Source organism: Vitis riparia, chromosome 13 (assembly GCF_004353265.1).
Source record: "Vitis riparia cultivar Riparia Gloire de Montpellier isolate 1030 chromosome 13, EGFV_Vit.rip_1.0, whole genome shotgun sequence".
In the NCBI taxonomy this organism is placed as follows: domain Eukaryota; kingdom Viridiplantae; phylum Streptophyta; class Magnoliopsida; order Vitales; family Vitaceae; genus Vitis; species Vitis riparia.
This window is the reverse complement of record NC_048443.1, coordinates 25,085,486-25,099,830: the sequence shown is the minus strand read 5'-3', so window position 1 is coordinate 25,099,830 and position 14,345 is coordinate 25,085,486. Positions and strand designations below refer to the sequence as shown.

Below are 14,345 nucleotides of genomic sequence, written 5' to 3'. Positions count from 1 at the left end.
ACTCAAGGAGTCATCACGACTTTAAAACACGTCTTGAAAGTTAAAAGGAATTCATACTTATATAGTGTTAGGAACTTTCCCCCTATCCGATGTAAGATGACATAAACACTCCCTATGCAAACACAACATCCTTGTTGTGTTTCACAGAATTGCGAGACCAAATAAACAAACACCCTTTATGGGGCTAAACAAACCCCCACATCGAGGTCGAGGATCAGCTTTGATACCATTTATAATGATCCGCTCTCAACCATGTAGATATTATTTGCTTTGGACCTAAGGAGTTCTCACAAATTTAAAACACGTTTTCAAAATTAAGAGGAGTTCATACTTATATAATATCAACATTTATAACGATCCACACCCAATCATATAAATATTGTTCGCTTTTGGCCCAAAGAGGCCCTCATAGCTTTAAAACGCGTTTGCAAGGTTAAGAAGAACCTATATATATATATATATATATATATATATAGTGAGAAAATAAGGCTAATCTTAATTAGAAAAACACCCCATAAGGGAAAATGGTAAATTGAATTTTAAAAATTCTTTTTCAAATACAATAAATTCAAGCAAAAAAACACAAATATAAAGAAATAATGTTAGAGAGAGCAAACTCAGATTTTATAGTGGCCTATATCCACTCATTGATGAAAATATCGGTAATCACGAATTTATCAGTACTTCGATTTTACGGATATATCGATGGATATTTTGGAAAAAAAAATCGATAGTCTAGAATTAATTAAAACTTATGAACATATTGAGAAAAACTGTAAAAATGATATAATAAACAATAATAGACATTTTAAAGTTGTTATATAAAAAAATAATAATGTATGTATATGATATAATTAATCATATTTGATAATAATAGTGCATGCGTACATAAAAAAAATATAAATTTGATAAATTTATTAAATTATGTTATTCAATAATAATATTGTGATATTTGATTATAATATATCTCAGTTTAAAATTATAATTCATTTAATTTCAACTGTATTAAATGATATAAAATAAATGACGATATATGTATAATTTTTTTAATATTTATATTTTTTTATATTTAATTAATATATAAATGATATAAAAAAACTGTTAAGAAAATTATAATGATATGTTTTATATTTTTAGTGATTAATGAAATGAAATTTAAAAATAAAATAATTAGAATTAATTTGTTTATTAAAATATTTTTTAATATTTTTTTATGCTAGTTTTACTATATATTTATCTTGTGCCTATTATTTATCAAGTCGGCAAGTTAGCTTAGTGGCCTTACCAAGATAAGACTGAAAAATCGTTGAAAGAAGCCGAAATTTTCCAAAAAATGGCCTCATCGATTTTTTGCATGCCTGTTTCAATAGGTTTTATATTTTTAGTGATTAATTAAATGAAATTTAAAAATAAAATAATTAGAATTAATTTGTGTGGACCCCGCATTTCGGGCTCAATGCGTTTCCCACTCGATGGCGAGCTCGAATTTTATTTGAAAATTTGATTTTTATTGATTATTTAAAAATGACTTGGAGTCGCCACTTATTTTTGTTTTATTTTTAAAGGGTAAACAAAATAAGAAAGAAAAACCCTAAGTGTGACTCCATATTTTGGAAAAGGTGGTCTGTGTAAAACCGGATCGGGTTCGGGGGTCAGGTTACTTATCGGGAAGGTACGGTAAAGACCGTAGCACCCCTCTAAGTCCCTAAAGTCGGGTCTCTACTAATGAAATGATGCTGATGTGGCAATGATGAGGAAATCAATGAATACTCGAATCAATCATGCACGTATGAAAGTCAGAAAATACATATGAATTAACCAGAGTGAGAATGAGCGCGTACCTGGGCAACGATCCTTCATGCGCTATTAAGAAAAAGGGTTAGCTCATAATTAAAGAATAAACTCAAGCATGTCATAGAGCAGAATGAATCAATCAAGTGTGATGATCAAATCAATCAATCAAAAATCACTTATGTAGGGCCCCCACCAAAGCCCTTTTATTTTTGTATGAATTAATTTCGTAAATTCTATCACCAAGAATTACGAAAAATAAATTCATACTTATTTTAAAACGTTTTAAAAAAAACGAGGAAAATGTGAACAAGACTTGCCGAAGAGAAATGGCAATCTATTTTATTGAAAAGCGGACTTTTGGAACCTAAGAAAGATGCTAAGGATGAGAAAACTTGAAGATTTGAAACTAATTTAAATTAAAAAAAAACAGAATTAAAGAAAACATTTTAGAAAATGAGGTTGAGGAAACTTATTTTTAAAGTCAAAAGGGAAGAGTTAGGGAGGATGACACGTGGCCCTAAGGTGGCCATGCAAAGGGTCTGGTGCACTGGTGATGCCCACAACTGAGAAGGTCCAGATGACTGCTGTGGGTCCGGATGACACAAAAAGATCTCTCCAACTTGTTTTATAGTTGGTTCCCTTGTGCTGAATACCCTTCAGCATAAATTTCTTTCCTGCACCTTCTTGGTTGCGGATAAGCATGGTCAATTTCATTTCCACTCATCAATGTTATCGTGGGTAGAAGCACGCATCTGCTGCTGTCGAGCCAACTCCACTTCACGGCCGGAGCCATACTCGGAAAAATCATCATAAGCAAACCTACCGTACCGCGAACTCTGATGAAACAAATAGGGCAGGGCCACGTTCCTCTGCGGCCACTCCAGATGCTTACATTTTGCCTTGGATTAAGCTATCCATTCAAATGACAGTTGTCGGATGACATATTTATGGGCTTGACAATTTGAAGAAGACGCGGCTTGTGAGAACTGGAACAAACTGCCTTGAATGGAACTGATGATGAGATGTAAGAGAGTACGCCCCAAACAATTAACTTCAATCAGTAAAAGTTCCTTCATTATTTACACCCCACTCTTCTTCACCCTCACTACCATTAACAAGTATGCTGTTTGGAGAATTAACATCCACATTAACAGCCTCTTCTTGGTATTCAGAGGCTCCGTTAGCTTGTATTTCCCTTAGGAGAATCACCATGAAATAAACCCGCCTCAAGACTACCCAGATGAAGATTCTCAAATCGAAGGGATGATGATTTAAGCATAATGAAACTCTTTGTCCTTGCCATATGCACGCCCCCAATCGTCTCATAGGAGGCTCTGTGATCATGAATATTGGACTTTCCCATGCTGTCAACCTTCACGGCTTGGTCCACTTTCATCCAAAAACTTCATTTTCAAAGTCTCACTGATTCTCTTTTCTATTTTATGGATTTTTAACTACTGCCCCTCCTTTGAAAGACACGTCAACTCCCTGCCCTGCTGAAGATCGAAATTGTTCCATCTTTGTGATTAATGGGGAAGTCACCTGAATTGCGAGATCCATCTGCTCTATCATCCGCCGTGTCAGCTGTCTGATTAAAGCCCAATGACAGAGCAAAACCATCTTTCTTCCTTGGCTTGGTGGACCGGTCTTCATCATGCAGCCAATTGGCTCGCCACTCTTGAACCTGAAGGAAGATAGTGAGGCGAGCAAGAGGAGCCATGCAAGTTTGGCTAAAAGCGCCGACAATGCCATCAGTCAGAAACTGGTACGCTGTCCTGAGTAACGACTGCTGCTATTGGAAATTCCAGGCATAGGGGCAAAGATTTATTGATGAAGGTGACTAGGCAAAGGACTTCATGTATGTGAATGGGGGTGAATGAGGGGATTTGATGGGTGCACGGGAAGGATGCAGGATGTGGTTGATGGATCAAATGATGAGAGGTGACGAGAGAAAAAGTATGAGAATAGGAGTGGAAATGTAGAGAGAGAAAGATGGGTATTGAAGAGATGGTCAGACTTTGCATGATTTCGTGCACGTGACTGGGTGAAGCTGAGACCCCCATGAAGGCTTTGAGTGGATTTCGAGTGGGGGTGTAGAGAGATAAGGCTTGGGATCAGTGGATGAGGAACTGATTAGTGAAGGAAAATGAATTCGGTATAGTGAGTGCGTGGGATTAATGGCATGGGGTGATGTGGGTTAATGATAGACGGGTATAGAAGGGAATGAGTTTGACGATTGGATAGAAGGGAAGAAGGTGGAACGCAATATCAAGCAATGATGAAAGTGATGGGCTCTAGCAGATGAATGGTGAGTTTATTGGGTGTTGAGGGGTAGGGAAATGGGTATAGATGGGGACCATGCATGCATGAGAATTGAGGGAACGGGTATGAGGAATAGGTTCTGTGAAGATGATGGAATGGTTTGGCTTGTTGTAAGGCTTGGTTATGGCTGCAATTATCAATGCATTTTCAGAAATGGGGGTTTTCGGGCAGCAGCTTTTGGTCCCTTGGACTCCTCAAAGAAGCAGAAATCAACAGCTGATGGAGTGACAGAAACTCATGTGGTTTTGGTCATGTTCTTCTGGAAGTGTTGATAAACAGGAGCACCGGTTTCTGTCTTCCATGAGATGACATTCTTTCCCTGTGGTGTTGAGGGTCTTTGAAAGGTCTGAAGATAGGTCCCGCAAGGGGACATGGTGGCTGCAGACATGTTGGGAACTGCAAATGATCTGATCTCTTTGGAGCTGCTGCAATCGTATATGCTGACAGTGGAGTCTGATTTCATCACCATGAGTCTGGACCCATCTTCGCTGAACTTTGCATTGGTACAAATAACCTTTTCAAGCTTGACAGCAGGTTGACCATTGTTGAATGAAATAGCTCCCCCACATCCCCAGCCCTTGTCAGTGAACACATCAGTGGACTCAACAACAAATTCGTCTCTAGGTTCCCAATACCAAAGACGGTGACTGGCATCTCACCCACAGCTTATCCCATAAACTGAACTCCCATACCCTTGCAGCTTTTCCTTCTCTATCAGAGCACATGGCCATGCCCTGAATCGTTCATACTAGCAAATCAATAATGAAGGTCAACAAACCACTTGCATATCCAGCCATCCAAAGGTAAGGATTGTTCCGACATCGACTAAACTGGGATTCTTTCTAGGATATTAAATACCACCCATTTATCGCTGCTTATATTATTCCTCATTCATATCTGAGTGTGTGTGACATTCCCCGTCACAGAAATCATGAGAGTGTGAAGATACAACCCCATTTCACCAGATTCTCCTTAGCTGCATTACTGAGACAAGGCCAAACTGACACCAAAGACCACCATCTTCTTCAATTGAGTTCTTCTCAAAACATTTTCGAGGGAAAAATTGCTAGATCTATGGCCAAACTCAAACAAAAAGCCCAACACTAAAACAAACAGGAACAGAGGAAAGAGGGTGAAGAAAAACAGGGCATACATAGGAACGCACGATGCTGATAAATCTAAACTCCACCTTAATAAAGATTTAGGGAGCCTTAAAAAAACTGGTGGGGGAAATTCGAACGATATTAACATGCCAACAAATAGCAGAATGAACACGCAATGCACACAGAGGGAAACAGAGATTCAGCACATAATCATGAAAAATCAGTTTAACACACTAGATGATCAGAGCAAGTATCCAGATATCAGCAGAATGCATAGCAAGACAGTAATAATGGAGAACTCAAGAGTATGGGAATGCTGAACCTGTGCGATTCCTTTCAAACGTAAGCTACTTGGTTCTTAACATGCCACCACTCTTCTCATCTCTTCTCAGCCCTCTCTGCAAACGTCAGCTTCAGAAAAATATCCTCTAACGGCTGCCAAGATCACCCTCTCCCAACTGGAAGAATATCCTCTTCGGTCATGAAAAACTATCTCTTCAAAAAAAAAAAAAAAAATCTCTCCTAGAAAGATGAACCTCTGCTCTCCAATGTCTCTCCCCCCCAAAAAAAATCCCTCAAAACCAAAAAACCCCCCTCCTCCTTCTCTATCCTTTCTCCAGCTCTCACCCAAATAAAAGCTCCTTCTCACCTCAAAGCTCCTGTAACTCCCTCTCTAATGGCAGCCCCTCTCTGAAAATGCTCTATCTGGTAGCCTCCTCCCCCTCTCTACAGCTACCCCCGAATATCTCCCCAAAACAGAAACGCACCCCCCCTCTTCCAGCTGCCTCCCTTTGCCAAAAAGCAAAATCCCCTTTTTCTTTTCTCCCGGATTTGCCCCTCTAACCACCTGCAGAGACAGCCACCAAAAACACCACTTCCTGCAGCCTCTCTCTCCCCCGCTCCTGCTAACGGCATGCAGGAACCTTCTAGAAGACCCTTCCACGTGTCAGCCTCTGATTTGCTTCCCAAAAAGCAAGGCTGATTCCCTAGCAGCTAGTCAAAACGTGACACGTGGCTTCCCCTAGATGGTGACATTTGGCAAAAGGTAAGCTGTAGAAAATGAGCCCCCAAATGGGGGTCTACAATTTGTTTATTAAAATATTTTTTAATATTTTTTTATGCTAGTTTTACTATATATTTATCTTGTGCCTATTATTTATCAAGTGGGCAAGTTAGCTCAGTAGCCTTACCAAGATAAGACTCTATTTGTTTTGGGTTTGGGTGGGGTTCAAGTCCCACCTCATGCACAATTTCACATTTTTTGAGGCTTTGACTGTGCGTTGATCGATTTGACTACGCATTAATTGAAGTGAAAAATTGGTAAAAATCCAAATTTTTTATTATGAAAAATCGCTTAAACAAGCCAAAATTTTCCAAAAAAATGGCCTCATCGATTTTTTGCATGCTTGTTTCATGTTGTTGGTCATCAATACGCGAAATTTCGGTGAAATTTTTCAAAATTTTCATCTATGTGTCCACTCTTCTTAAGCTCTTAATCGAGTGAGGGTTCCACTATACCTAAAGTTTTAACTAAGCTTCCAATACCTTTACACTTGGATTTCGGCTCTAATGGGCTCTTACAATCCCTTCAAGTTTGTACTCACTTGAAACTTCTAACTCTCACAAAACACTCACGAATACAACTCAAATGTTAAGAAGAATGACAAGGGTGCACTAAAGAATATGCAAGTGAGGATTTAATGCACCAAGAAAAGTATGTGAGCTTTTAGGTGAAGAACTAATAGGTAAAGCGATTGAATGTAGGTGTTCTTGTGCTTATAAATGAAATGGAGCTCTCAATTTATAGGTTATAGCCTTAGGAGCCAAAATGTCAAAAAGTAACCTTAACCGATTAAGTTGGGGGTCGATCGGTTGACTAGTCGTTGGGTAATAAATGCATGACATGTGACCGTTAGGCCTCGATCGAGCCTCGATCAAAACTCAATCGAGCCTTGACTGCAATTCAATAAAGCCTTGACCGCAACTCAACCGGACCTCGACCAGGAAGACATAACCATCGATCGGGAATGCAAGGCTATTGGAAGAGAGAGAAAATATTTTTTGCATTTCTCGATCGACCCTCGACCGGGAAGGCATAATCGGTTGACAGGTACCCTAATCGATTGATCCAGTTGACCAGTCCCTTAACTGGTTCACATTTTTTGCCTAAAAACCCATCTTTTTCTATTCCTTTCACTTCTAACACTTAGGAAAAGTCTTTAGGTCAATGAATATGTCAAATTTGAAATGATTTACTTAAGGTTCATTTGTTAAAACTCGAGTTTTAATGGAATTTTAACTTTAATGCATAAACCGAGTTTTTAAAGATGCATGAAAAGATACGAAAATCCTAAGTGCACCTATGCATTCATCTTATGGATGTTTCATAGGATTAAAAGGTCTTCTGTATGTGTCGATCTTGCTTCCATTGGTCCTTTGATGAATTTCTTAGATGTTCTTTTGAATTTCCAAACTAAAACATGAAATTCTTTTTAATTCAAACAAATTATCCACTTAACCATGATTTGTTATCATCAAAACATGATTAGGAGAACCCTTGGGTTAACATATATCACTAGGAACTTCCTCTCTTATCCGATGTGGGATATCACAAACACTCCCCATGCATACACAACGTCCTCGTTGTGTTCTATGGGATTGTGAGGCCAAACAGATAAACACACCTATAAGGTCAAACAAACCCCCACACCAGGGTTGAGGATTAACCTTGATACCATTTGTAATGATTCACATTCAACTTTGTAGATATTTATAATGACCCACTTTCGACCCTGTAAATATTGTTCGCTTAGGGTTCAAAGAGCTTTTATGACTTTAAAACGGTCTACATGGTTAAGAGAATTCTCTATATATATTATGCCATGATCTTTCCCCTTTATCTGATGTGAGGTTAAATGGATATGGGGTTTGTTTCAATTTGTTTTATGATGCATTTCTTGAGGGTTTGTTCTCTGTGTATTTTTTGTGTTCTCCATATTGTTTTTGATGATTTTTTTTTTTGTTTAATTAATAGTATAAAAAACATAGAAAATGACTTTAGATTGTTCTTAATATGAGAACATAGAGAATAACTTTGAAAACATGAAGAACAATGCTAAATGCCTTTTTAAGTGTTTTTTGTTTTATAAAATAAAAAACAATTTTTGGAAGCACTTTCAAAACATCCCCTAAGTATGAGTTATTTCCAAAATTTTTTAATATAAAATAAAATATAGAGAAATAAAAAAAAAACAAATAAAATTGATTATGATATCATTCTTCTCTTCTCTCCATGATCCAATACCAATATAAAAAAAAATCTTCAAATATGATATTATTTGGTTTAGCTGTATTTAATTTTTTTTAACTTCTCTAAAAATTTTCATTAAACAAATAAGTTTTAAATCAAACTATACTTGATACATAAAATTTATTAATTTTTAAAAATAATTTGAAACTTAAAAACCGATTTAATTAATACTCCAAAATCATGAAACTCAGTAACATTAGAAAGTCATGGACTAAAACTCAATTTGAATGACTTAATTAGCTAGTTTCTTCTTTGCATGTAATCATATTTTGCAAAATTTCACTAGGAAAATAAACTTCAAATGAAGCAACATTTAATATATTGGATTCATTAATAGGTTTAATAATTTTTAAAAATAACTTGAAACTCAAATAATGACCCAATTAAAACCAGAAATTTATAGATAAAAATTGATTTAGAATGACTTGATCGTTTCACTTCTCCCTAGAATCATTTTTTAAAATATTTTTTTATTAAACAAATAAACTCCAAATAAAATAAGACTTAATGCATTAAATGTATTAATTAACAAGTTAAGTAATTTTAAAAATAATTTGAAACTTAAATGGTGATCCAATAAATACCAGAATTTATGGATAAACATTGATTTACAATAAATACCAGATTCTATTATTTTTGAGTTTTTCTTAATATTTTTATGATATATATATTTTTTATCAACTTTCATTCATCGATATTTTTTGTTAAAATATCTATTGATATTTCTATTCGATATATTGGTAAAATCTAAGTACCGATATATTCATGATTATCGATATTTTCATAATTGATATTAATATCTATATTTCACTAAAAAATATTTATTTTTTAATTTACTTGTAATTACACAAATATTTTCATTTTTTTTTATAAGAATTGAATTGAATTAAATTAATATTATATAAATTGAATTTACAATATTTTATAAAACAACTTATACAAGATTGTTATTTTTTATTTTTTAAAATATGTTTTTAAAAACAACTAACCAAACACACTTAAATTTATAAAATACTAAAAAAACTGTTTTTGTTCTTTCTTTAAAACAAATATAATAAAAAAAATGATGAAATAGACCCTTGTTTATTTATTTATTTATTTTGAGGCACTTCTTCTTATGTGTTTTTGAAATAAAAAATAAAAAAAATTGATAGTCACTTCTATATAAAATAAAAAAACTCTTTAGGTCTTATTTTAGAAAGATAATAACTTCTAAAAATTATTTAAAATAATAGAGATATTAAGGTAAGTTTATATATATACTTTTTATATTAAAGTTACTATATTTTATATAAAAGTTATCATTATTTTTTATTTTTAAAAATATAGAGTGAGAAATATATGAAATGAACACTTAGCGGTAATTTCAATATATTTCTTATTTTTTATTTTTATAAATAAAAAATAATAATAACTTCTATATAAAATAGGAGAAGTTTGAAAAATTACAAATTAGCAACTAGAAGAGGATTAATATTACATCCATCCCCATTGACAAATGAATGATTTACCCATTCACTAGGGTTTCTTTTTAATAGAATATATAACCAGTCATGAAAAAAATCACCGGTTTTGCTCGGTGGGCTGGGAATGCCGATCTTATCGATTTATCTAGTAAATTATAATGATTTTAAAATTGATTATAAAGAGTTTTAGCATCCCAAATTTTAGAATTATTGAAAAAGGGTTTTAAGTTCAGAAGATAAGGAATGCATAGCTTGACACTGACATAGCCGAAATCCAAACGAAAAACCATACAGTAAACAAAAAACAACCCTCAAAACTCACGGCCACTCCGGCTGTCTCATCATTCTTGTATAAATTTAAGTGCATGTACGTAATTCTCAACCAGAAATATCGATGGCCTTGACATCGGGTTTCTTGACCTCTGCCTTGGGAACGGTAACAGTAAGAACACCATTCTCCATGGCAGCCTTCACCTCCTCCACATTCACATTCTCCGGCAACCTGAACCGCCTCATGAACTGGCCGCTGCTGCGCTCCACTCGGTGCCACTTGTCATTCTTCTCCTCCTTCTCAACACTCCTATCTCCACTGATCTGCAAAATCCTCCCTTCCTCAACCTCCACCTTTACTTCCTCTTTCTTTACCCCAGGAAGATCGGCCTTGAAGACGTGGGCCTCCGGGGTCTCCTTCCAATCAATGCGAGTGTTCGCGAGCGACGCCGTTTCTCCGGGAACCGATAGAGCACCGCCGGTGAATGGGAAGTCTTGGAACGGATCCCACAAGTCGAACATGTTGTTCCGTCGACCGCTGACGAAGCTTGGAATTAGAGACATTATCTGAAAGTTTGTCGCAAGAGAGAGTGACGGAATTGGAATATTGGCTTTGCGTTATGAGAAATCAACACCTGTTGCTATGGTACTGGTTGAAGAAAGTTCAGATTCAGATATTTATAGGTGCAGACGAGGGTAATTTCGTCAAATTGTGTAGTGGATTCTAGATGCTTCAAGAAGATAGAGAAGTATCTAAAGAGACTGGATATAGTGCAATGTTGTCGCGAGTGCAAATATCGGAATACTCGCGACACGGTGTGCTCGAAATCTCTGGAAAACGCGGGACAGCTGCAAAATCCATCCTTTCGGATGGCAGTACAGATGGGCCTAAAGTGGTTAGCCCATATCCATATTCCGCAAATCCAAGCCCAGGTTATAAATATCTTAAAATGCATGGTAAAAGGGGAGAGTATGCTTTGACGACTTCATGTGAAAATAATTAACAATGCAGGCCCCGCTTTCATGTTCCACCTTATTTAAAAAGATAGCCTTACGTGATCCATCATAAGTCATGTTTAGTATGCATCATATATTAGGGCACTTATCATGAGAAATCCATCATGAGAGTGACAACAAATCATTCATCTAATTAGAAGATAATGCACTACAACTTTTATTGGATTACTCAAATCTATGAACTAATTGTGAACAAGTTATTTACTTACAAAGAACCTATGACTTATATCATTTGTGTAATTTCAAATGCATTTAAGTAATGTACAATATAAGATATATGAGCTGAATGTTTAAATCAATGTCAATGTATAAAAAGGATAATAAAGGAACAGTTAAGTCCAACTTTGTTATATCATGTCTTGCTTTTTTAATCCCAATATAGACAATAATAACCAGTTTATCACATGTCTCATTGAATAACTCAATTATGAATTTCCAATTAAAGATCTTGTGTCACGCCCCAAAACCCGCTTTAAGGGCATGATGATCATTTCACACTTCAAGCCTAAAGGCTTAGAGTGGAAACAACACAAACAATCATATTGTAACTGGAAATTTACCAATCACCAAATTCCTGTTTAGAGTAGTAGAACAAAAATTCTAAAATCTCCAAATAATAATTTTTGAAACTAACACATCAAACCAAGTGTTATTGTCCTAATAACTTCAAACTCAAATAATTCCAATGTAAAATAAATTTTAACATCTAACAATGCTCAAAATAAAGGAAGTTTTGACAAAAGTCCTAACAAGCCAATTTCCCTTTCTAACTGTAACTCCTCACCCAAATTGAGGGTACCTGAAAATTATCTACAAAGGGGAATGAGCTCAAAGCCCAATAAATAATATTAATACAATTTCATGGATCAAATAGTTTCAATCATGCTTACAAATAGGAGATTTAGTGTAAAATCATTTTCATAAGAATGTTTGAATACAAATATGCTAATACATTTTAAGGTGTTTAACCAAACATTTTCCTATATATCAAAGTCATTTCATATCCATTTCAAATAAAATACATTTCAATTGTTTTCACTCTGGTTATCAAATAACAAATAGTGTCCAATTAAGTGGGACTTTACAAATAGGTGGTTAGCCTCAAATATTCATTTTAAGGTGGACGGAATCAAACACTACTAGTATTAATAACCTCTAACCAAACCCTTAGAGGATAAGGTCCAAATCAATTACATTTCTCACCACAAAAATGTAAATGTCAACTATTATATTCCATTGATAAGGGCCAAAAAGTCAACTATTATATCTCATTGACAAGGTTAAACAAACCAGAGTCAAATTCCTTATTTTACCATATAAAAATATATTTGATCCATGCTTAAAAGCAAAATTAACAATTACACACACACACACACCACACACACACACACAGACAGATATATATATATATACTTTTGCTTCACCTAACAAAATATAAGAGAAATAATCATTATTATTTATATAAAATTATAGGTCTGACAATTCTAAAATTTTAGGTATTCAAATTAATGTTTTTAATTATGAAAGATAATTTAATCTATTTCTATTTTAGAAAAATTAATAAATTTCTAATTCATATAAAACTTAAATTATATTTTCAATTTATTTATTTATTTTTTGGAACACAACATAGTTTAATTAAACTACAATTTATTTCACTAATTAATTTTTTTGCTACTTATTAACTTAATATTTATCATTAATCTAATTATAATACTATAAATTTAACTAATTAATTTGTATTTCACCTCGTTTATCATACATAATTATTTCTACCACTTTCATATTTTTTCAAACACAACTACCATAACAATTATACACTCCATGTACAAAGCATGTCTCATTATTATTATCACTTTCATCATTCTTCTATATTCCTGTTCCACACGCATGCAACTTGTTTTTTTCCATCGTTCTTCTATCTTCCAATTTTCACACGCATGCAATATATGTATATATATATATTTTCCATTGTGACATAGTTTCAAAACCTATTTATTATTATTACACACTATTAGAAATCATTCCATACATTGAAATCTTATAATTTTTTTTCCACTCCCACATATTATCATATATTTATTTACTCATTTAATTTTTGAAATTTCATTGCTTAGATATTCATCTAAGAAATTTTGAATTTCCTTATTTTCATCAATAGAATAACCAATATTCCTAATTTCAATATTTTGACCTAAAAGTTTTAAAATAAATCAATCATAGCCTAAATCGAAAATTTCCAAAGAATCTTTTTTTTTTTTTCCATCTAAAAACTTAAGATTTTCCAATTTCAAACAATAAATCAAAATCTTAAATTTTCAATATTTTGATATTAAAACGAATTAAAAAAAAAACTAACCTTAATCTAAATTAATTTGTTTTCAAAGAATAACTAGGGTGTTCAGAACTAACTAACGAATATAATATATTAATTTAGGGTTAGAATCTTATCAGGAAAAAAAATCTGAACTTCAAACTCTGAACCTCTAACCCTTGAGTTCTACAATTTCCAATTCTCTAATTCTAGTTGATAGGGTTTTTTGAATGAAGAAAGCAAAAGAAAAATCTAATTTATACCTAGGATTTTTAATTGTAAAAGAACTTTTTCACCTTTAATGAATTTAATTAATTACTTAATTACTTTATAAATTACTATTTTGCCCCTATATTAAATTTGGGGTGTTACATCTTGACCTTTTACATTATTTTCTTGGTAAGGAAATTAAATATTTTGATAAAAGAACATTTCTTTCTCAACAAAAATATATGCATGATCTACTTTCAAGAACTAAAATGCTTTACAATAATCCCATTGCCACACCTCAAGTTCTTGCAAACATGCCTTCTTTTTTAGACAATGTCTTCACCGATGCTATTGCTTTCCAAAGTATTGTCAGAACCCTTCAACTTTCATGTGGTTGGATATTATTCATACAATTAATCGGGTATGTCAATATTTTTATAACTTTGTTATAACTCACTTGAATGTTGTAAAGTGCATCTTAAGATACCTTAAGGGAACCCAATACTTTGGTTTACGTTATCTTTCCATCAATCTAACAT

General features: G+C 33.8%; 1 protein-coding gene across 1 annotated transcript; it reads right to left on the bottom strand.

Annotated features, from left to right (window-relative positions):
- Positions 1-10,186: 10,186 nt before the first annotated feature.
- LOC117928945 (18.2 kDa class I heat shock protein-like) lies at positions 10,187-10,850 on the bottom strand. Its single transcript, XM_034849088.1, has one exon. It carries the CDS (start codon positions 10,827-10,829, stop codon positions 10,374-10,376), a length of 456 nt encoding a protein of 151 aa, XP_034704979.1. The 5' UTR covers positions 10,830-10,850; the 3' UTR covers positions 10,187-10,373.
- Positions 10,851-14,345: the final 3,495 nt, after the last annotated feature.